Source organism: Aedes albopictus, chromosome 2 (genome assembly GCF_035046485.1).
Source record: "Aedes albopictus strain Foshan chromosome 2, AalbF5, whole genome shotgun sequence".
Lineage (NCBI taxonomy): Eukaryota > Metazoa > Arthropoda > Insecta > Diptera > Culicidae > Aedes > Aedes albopictus.
Window position 1 is genome coordinate 282,102,883 of NC_085137.1, and position 27,016 is coordinate 282,129,898.

Below are 27,016 nucleotides of genomic sequence, written 5' to 3' on the forward strand. Positions count from 1 at the left end.
AGACGAGACTCGCGAAGACGGTCTTCTTTTTCTCCAGTTTGTTATTTTTTTCTTCTTCCTATTTGTGTTGACATTATGTTTTGAGCTGGTGGTTCAAACACGTACGTGACCGCATCACCTCACATGCAGTGTGACTGAATCCCATTCACGCACAAAATCATGTTGAGGTGAAATTTTGCATCGCCAAGCAAAGTAATCATTGGAATATTTTGTTTTCAATTTATTTTGGACAGTACAGGAGAAGAAAATGCTGCTCGGAGTGAATTTTGGCTTCTGAATTTATCTCGGATAGCAATACTTTCCTCGTTTTAGGTAACGTAATCAAACGGGCTACAACTGACAGCTCAGTTGGGCTGCATTTGACGTTGCTTTTTTTCCTCTTCGCGAGTCTCGTCTCAGGATCCAGCAATCCATATCCAGCAATAATAACTTTGCTGCCTATCCAACAGTAATGCGATTTTTTTGCTGGTTCGCCAGTAATTTTGTCCGCGCTCGACTTCGGCCGTATTTTTTGTTTTTTTTTTTTCTTTTCGAAGAAAAAACAAAGTTCAATAATGAATATTAAACCCACACACTATTTTTATTTCGCTGGAAACCAGCAATATTTTGCTGGTTTTTGACAAGCTGTAAAACCAGTAATCCAACCAACCAACCAAATAATTCTTGCTGAGTTTTCAGCAATGCGTTTTGACAGCTTGTTTTGCTGATCGTTCAGCAATTTTGTCCGAGGTGGAGTCCAGCCGGATTTTTTTTCTTTTTTCTTTTCAATTGAAACAAACATTGATAAAAAATGTTCTTTATAACTAGATTTACGTGTTTCTTTACCACAAACAGAAAGAAGGCTCATCGAAGAAGTGGCTCATTGAATCTTAATGGTAAATATGATGAAATTTTTAACTTTTTTGGAGGGGAATTCTCAGGTCCTTCTGTTTGCGAAGTGTTTCGGACAAAGACGCGCAAAAAGTGATCATGAATATGTTAAGTGTTTGACAGCACTTTTGCTGGTGTTTCAGCAGTGTCTTATTTTGCTGGCTCTTCAGTTATCGTTGCTGCATTTACGGCAACCTATAGTTTGCTGATACCCTTCCAGCAGTTTATTTTGCTGGATGGAAAAATCGAAATTTGGTGTGACCAAATCTAGCTCCAAAGCAGCGCTACAATGCTAGGAATGTCCATCGTGGACGAGGCGCATTACATTTGATGCTGCCGGCCGAGTACCTTTTTGGGTGGAATTTTCATTGATTCCCAAGGGGTTGGTCATTCAGCACACTTCATTTGTGCCGTGATTTTTGAGCGTGTGCCAATATGTGCCTAAACTGTGCCGGTTGTTTTTCAGTGTGTGCCGAAGTGTGCCGAACGTGCCGGAGGTGTGCCGAATGTGCCCAGTGGAATATTTTCTTAGAATGTTTTTGCGCTAATTATAATCCTGTCTATTTTTGGCGAATGTTATTGGTCTAGTCGGTGTTTACCGACAAAATTCCACCCAGAACACTTGTCTAGAATCTGTATGAAGGGATTTTTTGCAATCGTAAGTATAATGACAGTTTGATTCCATACCGCAAAGTTGGATTTCTACGTTGTGCCCATGTGTGCCGGATTGTGCCGGCATGTGTGCCGAGATGTGCCGGCATGTGTGCCGGGCACAATGTGCCGAGTGACCAACCCCTTGTTGATTCCTGTTAGCTCGCGTTGATGCGAGGAAACGTGCAAAAGTATTTTTGGAAAATTGTAAGTGTTTGACAAGTGTTTAACTGATTATCCAGCAATTTAAGTATTTGCTGATTTTTCAGTTACCATTACTGATTGTTCAGTAAAATTTAATTTGCTGATATGGTTCCAGCAATACGTTTTGCTGGATGAGAAATTCAAAATTTGGTGTGTTGTGGCGTGACTCTTGTTCGGTGGCGGCGTTGAGCGCACTCAACATACTCAATGAGGTGAAAGAAGGACGGTGACGGATTTTGTAACGGAGGAAAATTCCATGCACAAAGGATGCTGATTGGTTATATATGTACGTTTGTCCTTGTGATAGTTTTGTAAATAACTGAGTAGGCTTTGCTTATCTGGAGGGCATTATTATCAGAACTGTCAACTGAACAAGTACCACATTGGCGACGAGGATGGGATCCATTGCGAAGAATTTCAGAAGCGGAATAAATTCCTGGTGGCAGCAACGAATGAACAATAATTATTATTCGAAAGATGGTCGGTGTGAGCCGAATTGAAAAATGGAGTCCTCCACACTTCAGAACTGAAGATCTGAAGCAAGCAATTGGTGCAAGGTTTGCTGGTGCAGTCTACAGAATGCAAGATAAATTGAGCAAACAGTTGAAGCGTTGAAGGTAAATATGAACAGTCTGACTTTCCGACGGATATTGTCGTCGCGGTTGAAACCCGAAGTTTCCCCACACCCGACAATCGAATTTTCTCAAAATCCGTTCGTGAAAGCTAACGTCGGACGTAGTGCGCTGGACAGCGGACCTGGCCCTGTATCCAGCGCACTGTGCCCGACGTACGTCCGACACACGGTTTAGGAGAAACATCGATTTTCGCGTGTCAAAAATTCCGATTTTCAACTGCACGAACAATAGCATCTGATCGGGTCAGACTTTGAGGGAATTCGAAAAATCTCGCCTCGAAAGAGGGAGATGCCTTAGCGGTGGATGAAAATCCTACCGAAGCAGGCAATAATGTCTCGCCTCAAAGGAGGGAAACGCCAAAGCGGCGGATGGAATTCCGGCCGGGGCTGGCAATAATGTCTCGCCTCAAAGAAGGGAGACGCCAAAGCGGCGGATGGAATTCCGGCCGGAGCTGGCAATAAGATCTCCTCTCAGAGGATGGCGATATCGAAGAAGTGGATCAAAAGATGATGGCTAGGTAATAATGATTTGCTTAACTTTCGGATAATTATTGAAAATTTAATACGAGTTAGGCCTGATTAGTGTTCAGAAAGAATCGATCGATGGATTTCTTGACCGATCCCTGGTAGAAATTTTCTAAGCCGAAAGAAAGCCTTTGGAATGATCATATCTTCAAGAAGGAGGTGTTTCGAGTTAAAATTCTTTCAGAATTAGTGAAGGGTAGATTACGGGTATGAAATAATGAAAGAACTTTACGGTGATCACACAATAAAAAAAACAATTTCTAGAAATGTGTCTGAATAAATTTTGCAGTAAACGTTGGAAGGAGCTCTAAATGCATTTAATGTCAACTGAAAGTTAATTACTTCTTACCGAAGACCACATTATCAAGAAGACTTGCAGCACTGCTGAAAATCTGGAGTCACTGCTGGCAGCGCCACCCCGGATAAAGGTGGCAATATTTATGATATTATGTGTAATTTTTCAGTCGCACCAATACACTCTTACAATTTTTCACAAAGGTACCACCTTAGATCAACAGGCGGCGGTGCCGTCGGTGAAGCTTGCCGTTAGTATGGGAAAATATCAGAGTTGCATGTCTTCTTGATAAAGTAGTCTTCGTTCTTACACAAAAGGAGATGTGTTGTAAATAACTGAGTAGGCTTTGCTTATCTGGAGGGCATTATTATCAGAACTGTCAACTGAACAAGTACCACAGTCCTTAAGGAAAACTGTTCTAGATGTTGCGTCTGTTTGTCGGATGTCGATGGAAGACTATCCTTGGTGCAGGTCAAGACCAAAAGCGAGCACTCACCATGATGGTGATCTTCCGTCCTATGTACCCGTAGGGTTGCTCAAGATTCGAGAGAAAGAGCGTGTGTTTAGAGAAAAAGAATTAAACAAGATGATATTTTACGAAAACTACGGGGACAACCAATTCGTGGGACATATGTGATACAAAAACTGTAAGAGTCTTCAAAATAAAGTGTTTTTTTTTATTTATTAAGGGTAGAAAAATGATTGACATGCAGTGGAAAATCCTAAACACAAATAAATGTGTTCAATCATTAAATATTATTTAGAAAAGTGTAAAGATAAATTAATAAATAACATAAATAAATAAATAAACATACATATACAAATTCGAACGCACTTTCGGGAACAGAGTTACGAACCTTAATGTATGTAATAATTTCCGTTTTTGCTTAACATTCGTTTGACGCGGTGATAATTTTGATTATCGGAAACTTACTTTTGTATTGAATCAAATTTACCGCTTCACAATTCAGCAATTATCTGCGATTCAGAAAAAAAAATCATTTTCGGAAGTTTGCGAAAACGTGGTTTGCGGCAAAAGTGTGGAAAGAGTTGCTTTGGTGCACAGTAAATCATAGACAGAAAATGTAATAAATGCTATCTGAAACTCAAAACTGATGTTGGACGGAATCACATGGTCCGCATACGAAATGTATCGGAATTTTTGCTTCATGCTCGATGTACTTATGCCGTTGCGGACCTTACTCTTTTTTAGAAGGCCTCTATTTTATCGAAACGGTAACGTATCTCGATGATGGTAAAATGCGCTCTTTTTTCACTTTTGATGATTTCAGATCAATGCTAAGGGCACATGATTTGTAAGATTGTTGATATGCCAGTTATTGAGATTTCATTCTACAGTTCTGATGTGTACGGTGAGGATCTAAACTTCGTTGCACTCCAGATAAAGCTGCCGACAGTCCAAACCTAATCGGCCATTTCGTCCTGCTTCATATAGAGTTTCAAACGACTTGGAGGTTTGCCGTTCAAGGATGTAGCTGGTGGCGTAGCTGAAATGAAAAATATGTGTGAATGTAATAATGTCAAATTTGAAATAATTTGAAAACGATAAACTGAGTAACGGGTTCCCAATCTGTCGAAGACCTTTTAATTATGGAAACTCTTTTAACTGCCTAGGGAATAAAAGAAACTTACTTTCCAACTTGGCAGAAAATGCTGGATCCTCCAATTGAGTTCATGCAGTCATTGTTCGCCTCGCAAATGTACTTCAGCAGGCATTTATCTTCCGAGTTGTGATAAGCCCTTGCGTAAGTCTTCATAACGGTGATTCCGGCAACGGCTGCGTCGCTGAACGAGTCTTTCTTGCCCAAACTTCTTGCCGACATAGAACGGTGCGAGAACGACGTCTTCAGAGCATCAAGCAAGTTGACTACGATGTTGATGAACTATAATGAATTAGAAGAGGTCGAATAATATACAATCAATTAAAAACACATATAAACATGTTTTAGAAACATGTGATACAGTCGACATTAAATAAAAATGGTTACTTACATACTGTACTGTAATTTATGTCTGAGCTTCATGGAGAAAAATAGTATTGGTAGTTTGAAATGACGAACGTTTTGATTCTTTCTCAAACTTTGTAGTGTTAAAACGCTAGTTTTGCCCTGTTTTGCCACACATTATCCCATTTTCAGATTCGCTTCAGGTCGTTTCTTATTTTGCAAAACTGGTTTCGATTTGGTAAAACGAAATATAAATTGGAGTATAGCTCAAAATTGTGACGTGCTGGAGAAAATTTGAGCCCGAATTCAGATTCAGCGGCCCAAAATCTGTCAGAGACACATACAGGGGATAGACAAAATGATCGGGACAGGCACAATTTTCACTTTCCAAAAAATGTTCAACTAGCTGTAACTTTTCGAAAAGTGCATCGAATATTCTCAAATTTTTACTGCAAGTTCTTCAACTATTGTGTATCAGTGGACAGAATTTGGAAAAGATCGGACAATTCTTCACGAAGTTATAAAAAATTTTGAAAAAGATATAATTATCCGATAGCCAACTTTGAGCTGTTCTACCTCCGGATTTAATGAACCGATTGCGGTGAAATTTTGACCATTCATGACTTATATAATGAACTCTGAAAAACATTTGACTTAACTTGAAATTTTTAACAAGCGAGAAAGTTATTGCGATTTTATTTTTTCACGATTTTTTAGTAAATTGGTCTGTTTTTAATATGCATCCCATTACTTTTTCAATTTATTGACGGCTATGTTGTTACTTTCCTTCAAAACGCATTTATATATAAGTCAATTAGAGGGAAACTAAATGAACTATAATTTGCATCTTGAATTTTGAAACGATGTTGATGTTTTGAATAATTTGGTTTTTTATTAGAAAAATAATATAATCGTTATAATTTTCTTCCGTGTTATGAATATTAAGTTAAGTCAATGGTTTTTCGTAGCTCATTATAGGCAGCATCCATTTATTACGTAACGCTAAAATTGACATTTTTCGACCCCCCCTCCCCCCTCCGTAACGCTTTTTTGTATGAAAACCCCAAAATTTTTGTATGGGCCGTAACGCTCGGTCGTACTCCCCCCCCTCCCCCTAGAGCGTTACGTAATTTGTGGACGGCGCCTAAGTCATAAATGGTCAAAATTTCATTACATTCGGTTCATTGAATCCGGAGATATAACAGCTCAAAGTTGGCTATCGGATAATTTTACCATTTTCAAAAATATTTATAACTTCGTGAAGAATTTTTCGATCTTTTCCAAATTTTGTCCACTGATACACAACTAGTTGAAGAACTTACAGTAAAAATTTGAGAATATTTAATGCACTTTTCAAAAAGTTACAGCTAATTGAACATTTTTTGAAAAGTGAAAATTTTGCCTGTCCCGATCATTTTGTCTATCCCCTGTAAGTTTGCTCTTGAGAGAAAAAAGTGTTGTGCTGTGTTATCTTGATTAATACTGCTTAGTGTACACAACAGTGACATGGGGAGACTTGATCCCTAGAGGATTAAACACACATTATATGTACGACAAATAAATTCCATTCGAAAGCCTCTATTTGCTTGAAATTCTATTATAGTCCATGATAAAATTCGTCAAATAATTACTATTTTAGTACCTACACATTATGAAAAGGGGGATCAAGCCTCCCTATTTTAATATAGCATATTCTTACAAACCATCAAAAATACAAGAAAACTTGAACAGAAAATTAATAGGAAGCCTCTGGAGTTATTTTCCTTTTAAGGTGAAGATATGACGAAGCCACTCCTCGAAATATCAAAAGCACAAATCTGCGGTTTGTATGTAGTTTTGTATGTGTTAAGATATGACGAAGCCACACCTCAAAATTTCAAAAGCACAAATCTGAAGAACCGAATGTCGGTTTGCGCTGAAAAGTTGATCATTTGGTCAACCGCTGATGGTGGCCCGTCGATCAACTTTTCAGCGCAAACCTACATTCGGTTCTTCAGATTTATGCTTTTGAAATTTCGAGGAGTAGCATCGTCACATCTTCACCCTTAAGTTACAGCACAGGCAAATTAAGAAAAAGGGATCAAGTCTACCCAATCTCCCCTACATCAACATATTATTATATGCTAGCTACGCATATTGAGTTCTTTTTTTGAGTTGTATTAGAAATTTACATTAACATTTTTTTATCTGTATTAACGAGATTTTTAGCCCTTGGCTAGTTCATCTTGGGACTCACGCTTTACTTCCCTTCCGAAGGAAGAACTCACATTTTGCGAGTTTGTCAGGAGTGGGATTCAAACCCCGGGTCCTTGGCGGGCGTGATAGTCAAGTGTCAACCATCACACCAGGTCCGCTCCGTTAACAAATTTTGAGCACTAGAGTTCTAACTACATGAAATTACAAAACATTATAGACACTTAGGCGTTTACCGATTTCCGTCTTAATTTTCAAAATTGATTTCAATTTGTAAAAACACGTTTCGTTAATAGATTCAAGAACATATTTAGATTCTATATTGTGGTGTTAGCACTAAATTGGTTTCCGAAAAAACTTCATTGACTTCCGCTGCCTTTCCTATGCGTTAAACATTACGTCGGAAGTAGTGCGCTGTCTAGAAAACCAGATTTACTGTACAGCGCACTACTTCCGTTCACGTTTAGCGCAACGGAAAGGCAGCGGAAGTCAATGAAGTTTTTTCGGAAATCAATTTAGTGCTAAACGCACAATAATGATTGATCTAGCGAGAATAAGCCATTAACCACGTACCCGACCCCCGACAACTCATTTTCAAAATTTGTCTTTGTATTACTTCCATCGGACAGCATTATGTCTACAAGAAAACCTTATGTACTATATATTACCAGAAGTAATTAATCGACTTTTAAAAATATTAATATCGACTTTTAAAAATATTTATCGAGATATTAAAATCAAACAAATGGTAATTAACATTGAAAACGTTACACATTGCCTTAATTGGCTAATTAAGCCGTAATCGGTGCGGTGGAACTCCGATCGAATAAAACTTACATTTCGTAACGTTCTTTGAGGAGCATTTAGGTCCTACTGGCATTACGTCAATTTTAATCCGATTTTTTTTAAGTCACCCTCAATCGATCATAAATTGGTGCAAAAATTATTATAGTCAAATGGTCATGTAATATCCGGAACTATTCCGGAGATATTGCGGATTGTACTGGGGTCAGGAGGTGGAGAAAGAGTCTGTTATGCCAAATGGCTAAAAGTGATTATTTATTGTGTTTGAGAGGCCCTCGTGGAACCTGTTCCAGGTGTTCTGGAACGGCCACATCAGTTGATACATACTTCAGTTGATTTTGTCTGCCCCATTCTCTCGAAATAATGACGATTTATACGTCGCACGGCATGTTTTGGTTGCAAACCAGAAATGTCCCCAATGACACCCCCGTGGAACCTGTTCCGCGGTGGCCGTTTCTGACTCAGTCATTCGAAATCATGAAGATTGATATGTCGCACGGCATGTTTAGGTTGAAAACCAGAAGTGTCCCCAATGAAGCCCGCCGAAAACTATCACGGGGATCCGGATGGATCAGCTTATTCAAATATGCCATTTAGCCATTTTGGCAACCACCTGACCCCAGCACAATCCGGAATATCCCCGGAGCGGTTCCGGATATTGCACGGTCACTTGAAATTTGGTAATAAACTAGCACCAATTTATGATCAATTGAGGGCGACTCAAAAAAAATCGGATGAAAATTGACGAAATGCCAGTATTTTGAAAGTGAGTTGTCGGGGGTCGGGTACGTGAGAGTTAATTGAAAAAAACAGCCAAAAGGAGTTATCCATAAGCTACGTAGACTTTTATTATGGCCATCTCAGACTCCCCTCCCCCTTCGTAGACTTTTGTTCACACATTTTTTTTAAATTTGTATGCAGCGTAGACTTTGGTCAGACCCTCCCTCTAATTGTCTAAGTGTTGTCGTTGCGGTTGAAACCCGAAGTTTCCTCACACGCGACAACCGAGTTTTCTCCAAATCCATACGTAAAACCTAACGTCGGACGTAGTGCGCTGGGCAGCAAATCTGGTCCTCTATCCAGCGCATTTTGCCCGACATACGTCCGACGCACGGTTTGGGAGTCAAATCAATTTTCGCGTGTCAAAAATTCCGATTTTTAACTACACGAACAATAGTTTATGGACAGACCCAAACGTTATTGTAGAGTAGATTGTTTAAAGGCTGTCTCCTTTGGCCAACCGACTTACCCCTCTGGGTTTCCGTATACATCCGGAACCGGTCATCCAACTTGGTCAACCGGTGCATTCTATGAAACGGCAGTAATTTTCGATTGTTCCGTCTGTCTAATTTTCATCAAAAACGGGTAAAAATTGAAAAAAATAGAGCCAAATGAACATCAAAATTCGAGTGCGCAAAATACGTCAGGAGGCAAAGGTTATGGACCAGAAAATGTGCTCAAAATTACAATATATTCACAAGTTTGTAAGTTATTGGGAAAATAGGGTACGCTTTCTTTAGGATGTTAAAAAGGTAAAAAATAAGCTAACTTTTCGGTAATTTTTTGTCTAAAACTCAAAATTGAGTGAAGATATCTCATTTCTGAGAACAGTTTTAGCGCTAAGATATTTTTTCCGTTCGAAAAGTTTAGGCCCCGGTCCCGAGAACCCTTTGCCATGAGATACGGACTTCAAATTATAACATGATCCTTTTTAGATAAAACAAGCATTTTTCAATGTAGAACACATAACATTTCCTTTTTTTTTTAAAAAAATAAGGAAAGGCCTTCAGGTATCCGAAGGCTGGCCCCAGAGGCTAATGAATTTTGCCGGCTTATTTGTTAGAAGTACCGAAAAAAAATAAAATTATTGACTTCACGCTAAGAATAAAATATTGGTTGACCTTGACTTTAATGGGTCGTAATTTGGTATGAATCATATTTTGTTGACTACTTTATATCTCCCAAAAATTCGAAAATATTGAAGATGTGCAAAAAAAAACTTGACAACTCACTGCTTTATTTTCAATAGTTAAATTTCTATTTTCAACAGCCTAACCATTTTTCAATGTTGACTATCTGTAATTTATCATTTTTCAGAAGTGTTTGTTTATTTAACTTCTCTTCTTTTTTTTTTAATTATTTAGTATCCTAAAGAAGTACCGTTTTCTGAATTGTACTTTGTTTTACATTCTATTCATTTATACTAAACATCTTTTTAGCGGTTTTTTTATTCCACTCATTAACAGCTGCGCAGCTCAATATCTCAGCAAACTGCGGTTTCTCGCTAAAATGCAACACACCATATTATACCCATTTATACATACTACAAAAAAACATCAAGCATACGCGTAATGTTAATTTATTCTAGTGTACTTAAAGCGTATTTAAGGACAAACGTCTTGAAATCCCGCTTTAGCAGTGCATCAGAACTTCAGACGCACAAATCTCAAGAAGCAGGCTTCAAACAAAAGTGCATTTTATTATTCTGTTTTTGCTCACTTGTAATAAGCTTAAAATAAGAAGCTCAGGTGCGCTGGTTTTGTTTACGAAGAAATTTGTGCGTTCGAAATCGTGAGTAGGTGCCAATGTCAGCCATTGTGACGGCCATTTTGGGATTCTAACAAGTCTGTCCTTAAGTGTTTACGTATTACAAGTTTTCGAACTGAACCATACGTCACTCTTGCGAAATTCATCCTAAAGGTGTCAAGAATAAAAATATCATTTACAAAGTTAGTAGTATAATCAATTTTAGGAGGAAATATCAAATAAAATAGCAATATGTACATAAAGTGTTCAATCCTTGTGCAGATAAATAAGCTTGGTATTAACAAGAGATCCGATTCAATTAAAACTATTTTGTGGAGTTGTGATGATTTGTACAAATAGGATGCAATCAGTGAAGTACTAGATTGCCAGTGGATTTTTGTATGGCGGGATGATCGACTATCCATTTCTGCAATGAAATGATGCAAACAGCGTGGGTATTATGATTTCTTGCCTAATTTGATGCTGTTTGAGCAAAGTTTGAATAACTGTGTTGTTGAAGTTGCATGGTATAAATAATACAACAACGCAGTCACCCAAACTTTTGCTCAAATAGCATCAAATTATGCAAGAACTTATAATGCCAACGCTGTTTGCACCATTTCAGTGCTGAAATGGAAATCGATCATCTTACCATACAAAAATCCAGCTTACTACGTCAAATCTAGTACTTCACTAATTGCGTCCTATTGGAGTAAAGGAACCAGATGGCGTTACGCGGGACAGTCCCGTATTTTGACCTAATGTCCCGCGACAAATTATGTCCTGCGAAATGTCCCGCATTCGTTTTAAATTGTAAAAATGTCCCGCGTTTGAAAATCTCAATAAGCGTACAAACTATTGTAATCACTTCAGTGCTAAAACAGTCAAACCGGTTTTGTACAAAGCACAAATCACATCAAACATATTGACGAATATTGCTCGTTGCGAAGATTTATAGATTCCGACGCAAATAAATTATTAGACTCATTTTCAGCGTAGGTGCGTTATGAATGTTTCTTTATAATGCAAAACTATCACCAAATGTGTATCTAACAACACAGCGTAAAATATTCACCTGTACGAGGTCTGGTTTTATATCCGTGGGCCCACGCAAGAAAAATCCACGCAACTAATTTTCGCGCAGGAGTCTAAACAGGTGGAATCTCCGCAATACTTTGACCATACTTTTAGCGTCAGAGTTCAAAAACTGAAAGATTTTTGCGAGAAAGTACATGAACATTCCGGGTTATACTAAGACTAGATGGCTAGTCTTAATACCTGCTATAGAACTACTATTGAAATGTTTGAACTGTTGAAAGTTTTTTTTTTATCGATCGATAGCAGTCCCAGCATTATTTTTATTTTTGATGAAGAGAATTCGAAATGTGGTTGATTTTTATGCACAGTCAGGTACCGTGATTTCGGGTGAAATTGATCACTTTTCGCAATATTTATCGATGTGGTTAAACTCAGTGCTCTAAAACAAGTACGACCATGGTTTTCATCAGTCATCGTGGTTAAAACTTTTACTCTAAACCAGCGCTTCCTAAACTGTGCGCCGCGGCGCCCTGGTGCGCCGCGAACCTTTTCCAGGTGCGCCGCAGGCTATTGTGTTATGACGTAACAAAAAGAACAAACCTAACCCGTAATGTGGGTAGATCACCTAAGAATGGTGCATTGCGGTGTAAGATCTACCAAATCAAATTTTGATCTTGATATTTACCGTATTTTTAAATATTTCAAGATCAAAGTTTGATGCTCTTTCCGTTGTGTTTTGTAGTATTTGTGTTTCAATGTACTGCTAATTAACATTTAATTTCAGCAGGATTCAGGTAAATGTATCGTACGATATAAATAATATTTTAAAAATATGTAACTGTGGCGAGCGTATCACTAATATGTAGCTTATTTGACGTACGATGTTAATATTATTTTATATTTCAGATTATCAACCGAAGAATCTAGTAATTCAACCAAATGCCAACAAGATGACGGATGAATTGGGCAGACAACTGATTCGAAGCAGTCTAACAATGGTGTGCTTGAACGTTAACCAAGCGTATCCTTTGGAGTTTACCCTTCCACTAACAACACCCAAATTCCCGTGACACCTAGGCCTGAGAGATCGTAGAGTTGTCTACATTTTTCATAGGTGTCCAAAACTAACCATCCTTTCCCATTCCTCAGCAGTCGCAAGGACGTGGCCAGGACAGTGCTCGACCATTGGAAGGTTGCGTCAGTCTTGTCTAAGAGTCAGAGATTAGTCCCAAATCTTTGTGCTTTGGTTCGGACGGGAAGGAGGCAACCCTCATAACAGCGGTCTAGGACTGTACCACCTACGAATTTGTGCGACTCGCTTAATGCTAATGCTAATGCTAATGCTAATGACGTAACAAAAAGAACAAACTCTTTATTTGAATTTTGGAACAACTTTTATTTTTTTTGTTCAGTGAAACTAATGTCGCTTCACATTTTTTTTAAATCTTTCCCTGAGTCTTCGATTGTACGCTTTACAAATTTTTGCTGAACTATTAAAAATCAGCAACGTTGAACAATTGGTCATTGAACAATTCGTCATTGAAATCATTGCCATCATCAAGGATTTGAAAGCAGTTTTCTCGTTCAAAACAAAAGATTTTGCCATGAAAATGTGCAGTGAATACACATGAGGAATGGAATACAGCGAATATATTTTCATGGTCATTGTTTTGATTTACAATGAAAAAAGCTGCTTTTCGGTTTCCGGAAAATGATGACGGGTGCTTGAGCCTTAACCTGTAAATCATTTTTTTTCTTATTTATGAAGCTTCTATGATGAAATCAACATAATATTTAAATTATCTTTGCGAAATTTATTTAGAAAAATATTTAGTTTTCCTATTTTTTTCTGGATTCTAAGAAAACATGTTAAAAGAAGAGTTTCACGATTTTGCTTTTGAGTTTTTGAAGTGAAAGTTGTTTAAAATTAAAAAAAAAACTTTGTTAAATACTTTGGTGCGCCGCGACATTTTTGGAAATTTTAAAGGGCGCCGCGAGAGCAAAAAGTTTGGGAACCTCTGCTCTAAACCGTTTTATTGTAATAAATATCCTTCGAAATAAAAAAAAAATACTTTCGGGGTGAAATTGATCAGTCAGTGGAATGCCTTTTGTAAATGCTGAAAATATTTTTTTTCGCCTGGATAACCACCCCAGAATGCAAAAAGCTATGCAAAAGTTTCACAATTTTACTAAATTTTTAATTATTTAAGTTTAAAGTTTAATGAATCCCAAGAAAACGCCTGAAAGTATGCAATTTCCATACTAAATATGTTACAACTTCCAGAAAAGTACAATTTTATGCATAAATTTCAATATTTATAGAACTTTTGATGACGAAATCGGATTAAGCGAATACTTGGCAGCTAGAAACATTTATTCGAATATTCATTAGGGGAGACTGGGGAGACTTGATCCCTTTTTCTTAATTTGCCTGTAACTTTAAGAAAAAACACAAAACTTGATCCATTTTTTATACAGAATGACAGGTAAACATCTATTGCAATTTTATACACAACAGAAAGACTTTAAATTATTGTTAAAGTTGTCAAAACTGTGTTTTTATGGAGGCATGTCTTATGATGTATTTTTCAAAAATGGGTCAAAATTGATCCCCTTTTGAGCACATGGTTAATTTAAAGGGAAAATAGCTGCAGAAGCTTCCTATTCATTTTCTTTTCAAGTTTTCTTGCATCAACCATACGGTGTATTTGAAATTATAAGATTTCCTTAAATTGTTAAGGATATGCCTAGGGATATGCCGTATCCTGAAAATGGGGAGACTTGATCCCCCTTTTCATGGTTTGTACCAAAATGACACGTTTTATCGCTGAATATACTAGAATTCTGAGTAAATAGAGGCTTCCAAATAGAATTTTATTTTTCACTTGTATAATGTGTGTGTAATCCTCGAGGGATCAAGTCTCCCCATGTCACTGTTGTATACACTAAGCTACATTAATTCAAATATTTATATAACAGCCTTATTTAGACAAATACGTTTGATAGTACTTTATTTATACTAAGTGCTGTGAAATTTTGACACGATTTGGTTCAATTTTCACAAAGTTATTGAGATTTTTCGGAATCGCCTAAAAAATTTCTGAAAGACTGAAAACAAACCATCAGCCATTAAAAAATAGCTTAATACACAATTAAAATCAATTGTAGCCAAAACATTGTCCTCTGTCCAGATGTCGTTTTGGAAAAAATATGCTAGAAGAAAACTGTTTTTGATTCCGAGAAAATATGGGGGGAACAAGTCTCCCCAGGGATCAATTCTCCTCAGTCTCCCATACATGTGTTACCATTGCTTAACAAAAGTTTGTAAGTGTCTTTGAAGTTCGCCTAACACGCAGTTTTGGAAAATATGAATTTAATACAGAAATACATATGTGACTAATTGGCTGTAAAACATGTAAACTCATCATTCAATAGCCCTTGAGCCATATGATAGTCATTTTCCACAAATTGTTTTAAGTTTAAAGCGTTATTTTCAACAAATAAAAATGGCCCTCTCTCTCTCTTCTTAGCGTAACGTCCTCACTGGGACAAAGCCTGCTTCTCAGCTTAGTGTTCTATGAGCACTTCCACAGTTATTAACTGAGAGCTTCCTCTGCCAATGACCATTTTGCATGTGTATATCGTGTGGCAGGCACGAAGATACTCTATGCCCAAGGAAGTCAAGGAAATTTCCTTTACGAAAAGATCCTGGACCGACCGGGAATCGAACCCGTCACCCTCAGCATGGTCATGCTGAATACCCGTGCGTTTACCGCCTCGGCTATATGGGCCCTAAAAAGGCCCTCTCGTCAATCAATTTCACCTCACTGATCAATTTAATCAATGATTTACAATCGACAACTGTGCACGAAACTACCCATTCCATAGTAAAACTTATAACCGTACCTATGATTCTCAATTTTAAATGTGAAAATGTTAAAATAATATAATGTGATGTTCTGCAAAGTTGTTACATATTTTTAGGAGCAACTTTTAATAAACTGTGTTTTTTGATAAGTTTACTCAAAAGTTAGATAAAAAATCTATTTTCCAAATAAGCCAAGAAAACTAAATGGTTTCGTCGACAAAGTTGTAGATAATATCATGCAGAAAAATGTCGCCGAAGACACTTTTGCGCTCTATCTTTTGAAATAAGCGATATATAATAAATTTATATATATCGCTTGGTATATATCCCAAGTAACCACAAGCATTATATCATTGCACGAATTAGACTGCATATCAACCTTTGCAATGCGAAATGCAGTAATTCCACACTTCTCATGCAATATACCTTTAGATTGGCATTATCAATGTATTGATGCATTACATTTTTTCTTTACATTAGGGTGCATTAAAAGGTGATATACGATAATTCAATAATTCAACACTGCAAAAACTGTATAAATGCAATGTACAAACTAGCAAAGGTTGCTCTTGTTGAGATTGAGTAATGGCAGCCCCCTGGTAGCATATGGAAAAGTGAGGTAGTGTCAACCCCCTGGGTAACTGACAGTTGACTGGCTGTTTAAGTGTGTTTGTGTGAGTTAGCGACGAGGCATTTTGCCGATGAATTGTGTTTTGTTTACAATTGTATTTTTAGTCCGTACTACTTCGTTATAAGAAAGAGATGTTGTCCAAAACGCAATCCTAGTAGTTGATTTATTTCGTGAATTAAGAATAATCCCGGGACGGGTTCAGTTCGATCGATTCTGTTGTGAGACCGTTCGCTGGGATTCTAACAGGTTCTGGGCCCAGACATCGCGAAGGAATTGCGTTTTCAGATGATTAGTTTAACGTTCAGTGGACGTTCTGAAAAGTGATTTTGCCTCCCCCGGGTGTGTCTAAATGCTGCAGTCGAAGTGCTAATGCAGATTTGGAATTGCTGTTGTCGGGAGAAGAGCCGCTGGCGGGTATGCATATCAGCTAAAACGAAATAGTGTAGTACAGACAGTGTAAAAGAAGCAAGTGAGTTTGATTGAGGAGGAGCAGCCGGCAATTGCGCCGAAAGTAGAACGAAAACAATTTGCCGCGGGATTCATTTTGTCTTTCCTCCTACCTGTCAGAACATTCAGTTTGACTGTATGAACGGTTGTGTATTGAAACACTTGCCTGTGTGAAAACAGAAAAGCCGTAGTGCACAGTGGTCCAAAAGGCAAAGATTGTGTGACGTATTGTAACCAGTTGTGAAATGGCAGAAGCGAAAATTACGTTCGATCGGTTGAACGATGTCAACTGGTCGACATGGAGGTTTAGGATGGAGCTGCTGTTAATGAAGGAGGATTTATGGTTGATGGTGAGGGACCCGAAACCGGAGCAAGTGGACATAACATCAGCGTGGACTAGAAAAGATGAAAAAGCTCGAGCAGTGATTGGGTTGGCCTTGGACGACAGTCAGCTGGTTCACGTCATGGAAGCCACTACAGCAAAGGAAATGTGGGAAAAGCTGAAGTCTTATCACGAGAGAGGATCATTGTCCAACAAGATTCACGTACTTCGAAAGCTTTGCTCCATGCGCTTGGAAGAAAATGGAAACTTGTCCGATCACCTGATGGAGGCGTCGGAGTTGGTGCACCGTTTGGCCAGGTTGGGAGAATCGCTAAAAGAGCATCTGGTTGTGGCGATTCTGTTGTCAAGCCTGCCGGAGTCTTACAGTCCACTTGTGACCGCTCTGGAAGGACGGCCAGAAGAAGACCTAAAAGTGGATTATGTGAAGGGCAAGCTGCTAGATGAATGGAGAAGGAAAAGTGAAAACCGAAAACAGGAGGACATGCATGATAAAGTGATGAAATCAACCGTGCAGCATGAAAGCCGTAGAAGTTCCGTTTCCGTTCAAACGTGCTACTACTGTGGACGGATTGGTCATTTCCAGAGGAATTGCCCGGTTTTGTTGGAGCAAACGAGGGATAACATGAAGAAGAGAGAGGAAGCGAGATCAACAACTCTGCAACAAACGGATCGTGGACGTGATTGTGAAGATCGTGGAGTGTGCTTTAATATGGCCACTGGGAGTGATGTGCTTGATGAAAAATGGATTATTGACACCGGCGCAAGTTGAAGTGCATCTAAAGGAGCTATTGTTTGTGCCAGGATTGTCCCGGAGCGTACTGTCAGTTAGCAAAATTACAGAAGATGGGTATACAGTGATTTTTGGACCAAGAAGTTGTCAAATCATGAATGGCAGAACGGTGATAGCTGTAGGTAAGAAGGGCGGTGGTTTGTATTACCTGCAGCAGTAGGTGCAACGCTTCGTTTTCGTATCGATGGAGGAGGAGGTAATCAGTGGCATGTAGAGATTCAGTGGGCTGCCATTAAGGAGGAGTGTTGAGATTGAGTAATGGCAGCCCCCTGGTAGCATATGGAAAAGTGAGGTAGTGTCAACCCCCTGGGTAACTGACAGTTGACTGGCTGTTTAAGTGTGTTTGTGTGAGTTAGCGACGAGGCATTTTGCCGATGAATTGTGTTTTGTTTACAATTGTATTTTTAGTCCGTACTACTTCGTTATAAGAAAGAGATGTTGTCCAAAACGCAATCCTAGTAGTTGATTTATTTCGTGAATTAAGAATAATCCCGGGACGGGTTCAGTTCGATCGATTCTGTTGTGAGACCGTTCGCTGGGATTCTAACAGCTCTAACAATACAATTATAAAAGCTTGACTCTAATGGTAAACAAATGAAATCAAGAAAAGTTAACAACTTCATGGTCAACTATAGCGGTCTTTAACACTTCTGGTTCGACTCCCGACCAACTTAATCCTCGTTTGAACCACCGATCGACGACTTTCTTCGGAAAACCCTTTTTAGAGATGACCTTTTCTCTTTTCTGTTGACTGCTATCGCATGCCAATTATGTTGGAAACCACAATTAGCATAATATTATGAGCATTGTACGAAAGGTGTTTTATTTTTCTTATATTGATTTAATATCTTCTATAGAATGCATTATGCATTTATCAGCGACTAGCTGTCCCAGCAGACGTTGTACTGCCATTTTGGTTGTGATTGTTTGACAACTGCTGTGCGCTAATTTTGGCACCGCACTCTAGATTGGTTTTATTGCAATCGCTTCGAATTTCTTCCCCGCCCATAAGAATTTCAGTAATTTTACAATTTCTCTTCTTCTAATTTGATTTTCATAACTTTTTGTACATATAAACACAGCCAGCACGAATACGAATCGAACCATGCAAGACTCATGCTGATCGGTCCACCCGTTCTTGAGTTTTGTTGCCTCAAAGGAACTTCAAACTCATTTTTATATATATAGATTTATCAGAATCTGATTACGAATTCCTGTAATTACATATGCCATAGTCGTTTTGCCCTCTACTGAAATGGTTGAGGCAGAAGAACAGTTTTCTTTTAGTTAATGAAATATCGGCTGTTATCACAGCAGCAGAAACGGTCCACAGCACCAGCGCGAATGGAACTCATCAAGCGGTCTTCAACACTTCTGGTTCGACTCCCGACCTGGCAACAAAAAAAAAATGGTTAAAACATTCATGTGGGGGGCATTAGTACCGTCGATAACGAAACGGTGCTAAAAATAGATTTTTGTTTTGGTTTTTCGTGTTGCACGTATTAAGCATGTGCAAATGCAAATGTACAGCACATGCATTTATGTCACTTTAGCAATGGCTGTCAACGTGCAGCAATATGTGGCACTAATTTAATTTTAGTGGGGCCCTTTTCGACTTTAATATTGCTTCAATGAGGTATTTAAAGTAATGCAGCATTATTTACACAATTTTAAATATAAATATACGGCAAAATTGATGCACTTATATACGGCTTCGTGGTTACTTGGGTAATGCGACATGCACTACAGGGCCCATATAGCCGAGGCGGTAAACGCACGGGTATTCAGCATGACCATGCTGAGGGTGACGGGTTCGATTCCCGGTCGGTCTAGGATCTTTTCGTAAAGGAAATTTCCTTGACTTCCTTGGGCATAGAGTATCTTCGTGCCTGCCACACGATATACACATGCAAAATGGTCATTGGCAGAGGAAGCTCTCAGTTAAAAACTGTGGAAGTGCTCATTGAACACTAAGCTGAGAAGCAGGCTTTGTCCCAGTGAGGACGTTACGCCAAGAAGAGGAGGAGGACATGCACTACACTAAGGATACGGGTAATGTTACAATAGATCTAAAAACTGGTCTCAGTGACAAACCCGAACAGGAATAAAAAAAAACTGGAAACAATGCGATATGTCAATACCGTACCGTACCGTAGTTTTTCAGCGATTTTTCTCAATATTTTTCCATGTAAAAGTATTCCCCCTAGTTTTATATTTTTGAAACAAGTACTGGGGTATCAGTTATCAATTGCAATTGAAAAATTCTATAATCCTAAATATTTTAGGTGATGTTTAGTTCTCCATATGAGCGAGAATCAGATTTTTATTTTGGGGTAACTTTGATAGTGCCCTGAAAACACATCAAATCATGAAACATAATCACAGATTGAAAGCTTAGGAGTATGAACATGATGAGAGAAGTCTTGTGGAGTGTATCAGATAGATTTTTTATATCAGCACTACTAAATTCTTCGTATTTGCGAAGTAATGAGTGAGTTTTCTGTTTTTTGTAGTTTTTGAATGTTTTATTAACAAATTTTGTACAACACAGATTTATCTTCATGAAATTACAAGGACATTGCATACTTTTAGGCGTTTATCGATGTATGGAGATTTTTGTCCTAATTTACAAAATTGCTTCCATTTCGTAAAACCACACTTCGTTAAGCGATTCAAGGCCATATTTGGAATCTACTATGATGAATCTATCGATAACAAGAGTCCATTAATTAAAATATTAGTTGAAAAGAAGTCGTAGATTGTTTGAAAAGGTTGACAAATGACAAAAATATCAACAATTTTTAATTTTTGTCCAAAAAGTTGTATATAAACTAGGTTTTAATGAAAATACGTGTAAGATAAACTTTCATATGTATTGTATCGATTTACGTTTGCCTTTTTCTTAACTGGTTGAAGGAATCATAGTTATAAGATAAACTATACAATGCCTGTCGCACTATCAAAGTTACCCGCATTATCAAAGATACCCCTTTTTACGGTACGCAAAATCTGCGAGATACCGTGAAATTTACCAAAATTAGAAAAATTACCCATAAATTTCCGTCAATTCCAATTTATCAAGTCCAATTTCCAATAAGCATGAAAACTGAGAGTACTCTATGCAGGTTGATAGAGTTATGATAAGAGTTTAAATATGTTAAAATATTCCCAATTGATCTTGCAGGCAGGGGGTGCTGCTCGTATACTACAGGGGAATTGTGGGTGCAAATCCAACTGTTTTCGCTCAATTTTACCATTATTACACTTACAGTTAGATAGCAGATAGCATATCTCTACCTAGCAATATTGAGTACTTTTACCCTATAACCAAAAAGCACTAACGTATCATGGTATCATAAAAATGAGAATGGGAAATAACAATTAAAATCAAAATATGGAAGGTTTTCCGCATTATCAAAGTTACTCAACTTTGCGATACCAAAAATATTTTAGAATGACTGCATAATTACAAAAAAAATCTCAAATTTATCACCGTCCTTACCTTTTGTAGATCAAACACAAATCTTCAGAAATTCTCATTGGGCGTTAACTTGATCCGATAGTATGATTAGAATATTGTTATAATGCAATTATTTAACTAAATAAAATGTGCAAATAGAAGCGTAGATGTGATTTGTGTATTTATGTACATGTAATATTTCAGTGATGCTCAGCGCCCTACGGCTTTAGTTTCACTTTGAGGATTGCATCTGTTATTATGCTGTTAGTACAATTTTGCGGATTAACTGTGCGCCACAGATACATAAAGGACATTTTAATTATATGTTTAATCAATAAAATATAAGGGATTGTTTGTCTCCATTTCCAATCATAAAAATATTCAGTGCAATTCATGTATCATAGCTTTCGTTACATACCTCACCAGCTTGTTTTGCCATAGTGTTCACTTGATCAGGGTCCTTTGCGCCGAACATGGCTGTGAATACAGCTGCGAGCACATTCTGCGAAGAAAGATAATCCAAAAGTTTGTGCTGATAACCAATATCTACGGTCTAATAATTCCTACTGGGGGTTTTAAAACTCTATTTAAGCAGTCATTACTGGACTATACATTGGGATACTACGTTACTATCAAGCTTGATACAATGCTCAAACATTATTACAATCACTACTAAAGCTACACATTTTGATAAGCCAACCACCTGTATACAACAGTAATTACACTGTACTAGATCGTACGTAACCCTAATGCTCCGTTGATAGTTACCTGCATTGGCGATCCACCGTTGTCCACCTTATCGATACCGTCGTTGGCACCTCCGCCAAGCAATGCAGTGATAATCTTAAGTCCAACTGAAATCACATTCGCCCAAGGCGATTGGGCAAAGCTACCACCGTTATCAATATCATCGGACTTGGTAGGGGCGTTGTTGTTGTTGTTGAACACCATTTGCATGAGCATTCCCAGCATGTTGGACCACGAGAATCCGCCATCCTGAATCTGGTTCGTTTGGATGTCGTCAATGTCGTCCAGGGCTACTTTCTTGATGGCATTTGGTTTTTCTGCGAATTTCCTGTTCAGTTGCGGGTTAGTGTAGTATGATGGTTGTTGTTGGTGGGGCTGGATTTGGGTATGTGAGGGGTGATTTTGTGGATAAGCATGTATCAAAACAAAATTGCAAATTAGAATTGACACTAAAGTCCAACCAGCTGCCTTTTGGGATGACATTCTGTAAATAAAATGTAAAAAAAAATCCAGAGTCATTTTTTGACCTTTTGATTTTATGCATTTTTGACAAGATCCGGCCATGGTTCCGACGCCCCAGGGAGACAGCCACCACACCTGAGGACCCTACATATCGACCCCATCAACACATGGGCCGGGACCTACGGTTTTACTTCCTATCCGAGGGAAGGCGTGATCACGGATTTTATGTCTCAGAAAATCCCATCGGCGTCGACGGGAATTGGACCCCGACCGACTGGGGTGAGAGGCAACCACGCTTACCACTACACCACCGACGCCGACTTTCTATATCCTGATAGAAAGAGCTCATTTTTCTGAGTAAAACGTGATTTTATTGCGTTCCAATACCTTTGTTTTGATGGTTAAATAAACAAAACAGTTTTTATTTTCGTGGATATAATGACAGCACTTCCTTGACTTCCTTGGGCATAGAGTATCTTCGTGCCTGCCACACGATATACGCATGCAAAATGGTCATTGGCAGAGGAAGCTCTCAGTTAATAACTGTGGAAGTGCTCATAGAACACTAAGCTGAGAAGCAGGCTTTGTCCCAATGAGGACGTTACGCCAAGAAGAGAGAGAGAGAGAATGACAGCACAGACAAACAGACATACTACTCAAATCGCAATCGTCGCACGTTTTAACGGTCATTTTGAAACTGCAGTGTGGTTCGGACTGTGCTCGCATGTGTCATGGTGGCGCTGCTGTGCCTACACCACCTCTCAATTTTCGAAAGAAATGAACGCGACGCCAATCAATGCACTAAGGGCCAGAATCGCAATCTAGCGGAACAAAATTAATTACTCCAAAACGAAGCATTTCCGATACATGGTGTCTTCGACAAAGTTGTTTGACATTAGCAGGGGCATCTATTGCTATGAATGTAGTAGTTCGCAACTCGTCCGCATAGGTGGCGCCACCATCTAACTTCTTTGTTTTACGTCCTAGAGATTTGGCGTCTTCGGTAAAGTTGTTTATTTTTGCAAAATAAACAACTCTTTCTCAGACGTCAAAATTCCACAGCCTACTGTTTTCGAGTTATTTAAAAAATAAAAACCAATCAATGAAAAAACAGTTTTTTAAGCTTATTTTGACATTTTTACTAGAAACCATGTGAGTTTTTATTTTTTCCTAATGCATATGTGTCAAACCAAACACAATGTACGGGAAAATGTTGAATATTATCATTAAAAATTAAAAATAAAAATACAAATTCGAAAAAATAGTGTGAATTTCAAGGCCTAATATCTCACAAAGCGCAAAAAAATCGCAACTTCAAATTTTCAGCAAATACGGAGCAATACTATGTGAACATACTGCCAAAAATTTGGAGAGGTATTTTTTGGTGTTTTTGAGATAATAGCTTTTTAGTAACAGTATAAATATAAGTATTGCCGGCATGTAACTATTAACTGTTACACATTAGAGAGTTTATGTATTCGAAAAAGTTGTTCATTTTGACTAAATAAACAACTATTTCTTAGACGTCAAAATTCCACGGCCTACTGTTTTCGAGTTATTGCATATAAACTAAATAATATTGATAAAAAATTACAATTAAATACCTTTTGATGCAGTAGTATGAACTATTTTTATTGTTATGACTTGCAAAAGATTAAAAGATATCTTGATCCATGCTGACAATAGTAAGCTGATATTTTCATGACTTACTATGTATCGTAAAAGTAAAAACAATAAAAAATACTTCATACTATTGCATCAAAATGTGTTTTATTGTCATTTTTATCAATATTATTTAGTTTATATGCAATAACTCGAAAACAGTAGGCCGTGAAATTTTGACGTCTAAGAAATAGTTGTTTATTTAGTCAAAATGAACAACTTTTTCGAATACATAAACTCTCTAATGTGTAACAGTAAATAGTTACATGCCGGCAATACTTATATTTATACTGTTACTAAAAAGCTATTATCTCAAAAACACCAAAAAATACCTCTCCAAATTTTTGGCAGTATGTTCACATAGTATTGCTCCGTATTTGCTGAAAATTTGAAGTTGCGATTTTTTGCGCTTTGTGAGATATTAGGCCTTGAAATTCACACTATTTTTTCGAATTTGTATTTTTATTTTTAATTTTTAATGATAATATTCAACATTTTCCCGTACATTGTGTTTGGTTTGACACATATGCATTAGGAAAAAATAAAAACTCACATGGTTTCTAGTAAAAATGTCAAAATAAGCTTAAAAAACTGTTTTTTCATTGATTGGTTTTTATTTTTTAAATAACTCGAAAACAGTAGGCTGTGGAATTTTGACGTCTGAGAAAGAGTTGTTTATTTTGCAAAAATAAACAACTTTACCGAAGACGCCAAATCTCTAGGACGTAAAACAAAGAAGTTAGATGGTGGCGCCACCTATGCGGACGAGTTGCGAACTACTACGTTCATAGCAATAGATGCCCCTGCTAATGTCAAACAACTTTGTCGAATACACCATGTGTCGGAAATGCTTCGTTTTGGAGTAATTAATTTTGTTCCGCTAGATTGCGATTCTGGCCCTTAGTGCAATGTTTACATAAAATGACTCAATCATGAACCTTCATTCATGTTTTATGAATGGGTAACGCCACGAGGGAGTCATCACCTGCTAAATTGTTACATCGAACCGAGGGAAACAACACCTGCAAATGAATGCTTCGGATTGAGCATTATAGAGGGTGCTAGTGAGATGCCAAACGATGATTTTGAAACAAATTTCTTCTAAGTAGTATGTCTGTTTGTGCATTCAATCACTACACGAGGTGGCTAAAAATAGCACAGTTAATCTATTCTGGGTACCTGGGCACTGTGGGATTCAAGGAAACGAAAAGGCGGATTTGTTAGCAAGACTTGGATCTTCAAAACCTTTCCTAGGTCCAGAACCAATTTGTGGGGCCTCAGAATGTACCCTCAAACTGGAACTGAAAACTGGGAAAAGAATATGATAGAAGAAGTTTGGAAAAACACGGTAATAGCACGACAATCTAAAAGATTTATATCTCCAAACAAAAACATTACTCGAAACCTTCTGAGTTTGTCTAAAAAAGATCTGAATACTTTTTGTGGTTTAGTAACAGGTCACTGCTCAAGCAAATACTTTTTAAAACTACTAGGAATATTGGAAGATGTCACTTGTCGATTCTGTAGAAGTTGCAAGGAAGATTCGGAGCATTTATTGTGTAACTGTGATGCACTTTTCCATAAGAGGTGCATATTAGTATGGGACAAACATCAAATTCTCGCTCCAGTCGACTTTTTCGATTCCATTTAGGTCCCATATGAACTGTGCAAAATTTCAGCGCAATCGGTGAAACTATAATTTAGCGCAAGTGGTTCAAAGTTTTCATAGGATTTACTATGGGAAAAGTTACACTTTCAAACAAAAAATCCCAGAGATCGCCCCTTGTCTCCTTAATTCAAATCGATCAACGCTTCTTGTAGAAAAAGCATTTATGAAACTTTTCTTCGAAGACCGCAAAACGATTGGATGCTTGTGGAAAAAGTTATTGATTTATTACCGATTAGTAATCCAACGAACGGCTTTTTGTTTTGTTTTATTAGCAGCACTGTAGCTGCTGCCTTGGCTGCTGCTGTTTCTGGGGGTGGTGATGCTACCCGCCACCTCATGCTATAACAGCAGCAGCAGTGCTGCTGATAAGACAAAACAAAAAGCCGTTCGTTGGATCACTAATCGGTAATAAATCAATAACTTTTTTCACAAGCATCCAATCGTTTTGCGGTCTTCGAAGAAAAGTTTCATAAATGCTTTTTCTACAAGAAGCGTTGATCGATTTGAATTAAGGAGACAAGGGGCGACCTCTGGGATTTTTTGTTTGAAAGTGTAACTTTTCCCATAGTAAATCCTATGAAAACTTTGAACCGCTTGCGCTAAATTATAGTTTCACCGATTGCGCTAAAATTTTGCACAGTTCATATGGGACCTAAATGGAATCGAAAAAGTCGACCGGAGCGAGAATTTATTTTTTCCATACAAGCGTGTCCCATACTAGTGCATATATTTTGATAAGAGCGTAATACAACCATCAGACGTATGGATGACTTCTCCTAGCAAGGTTATACATTTTATTCGATCTGTAATACCTTACTGGGATAATGCCTACAGTCAGCAAGTGGAATCACTTAACTCATAGTGATATTACAAACTGGCATATGGCATATATATTAAATAGGGGCCCGCCACAATAGATCAACAATTGGTCGCAGTGGAAATGTACCCAACAAGGAAAAAAAAAATGTCTGTTTGTCTGTGATGACAGTTCAATCGATAAAATGACAGTTCACCCCGAACAAAAAAAAAACCATAACTTTAAATGCATTTTTAAAATAGTTCCCGGGCACCAAAAATGATGAAATTTTGTATTACGACTAATTTTTGGACGGAGATTATGATTATTTAATAATCTGGATACCCCTAAAGAACCCAATTCTCTAACAGATCTGTAGGTGTAATGTATTGATTTCTAATCTGAATGAAACATACTCACTAACTTTTAGAACT

At 37.8% G+C, this 27,016-nt stretch overlaps 1 protein-coding gene across 2 annotated transcripts in view; it reads right to left on the minus strand.

The window, feature by feature from the left end:
* Positions 1-4,120: 4,120 nt before the first annotated feature.
* The window catches only part of LOC109415148 (uncharacterized), a 35,722-nt gene continuing 12,826 nt past the window's right edge, over positions 4,121-27,016 (minus strand). The window contains exons 2-5 of one of the 2 annotated variants that reach the window (XM_019689032.3): positions 22,015-22,477; positions 21,665-21,748; positions 4,833-5,083; positions 4,121-4,687 (exon numbers count right to left, since the gene is read on the minus strand). In XM_019689032.3, the coding sequence (XP_019544577.3) occupies positions 4,561-4,687; positions 4,833-5,083; positions 21,665-21,748; positions 22,015-22,476 (924 nt within the window). In that variant the 5' untranslated portion in view covers position 22,477 and the 3' untranslated portion in view covers positions 4,121-4,560. The remainder of the gene's footprint in view (positions 4,688-4,832; positions 5,084-21,664; positions 21,749-22,014; positions 22,478-27,016) is intronic. The other variant, XM_019689033.3, reaches the window with a different exon arrangement.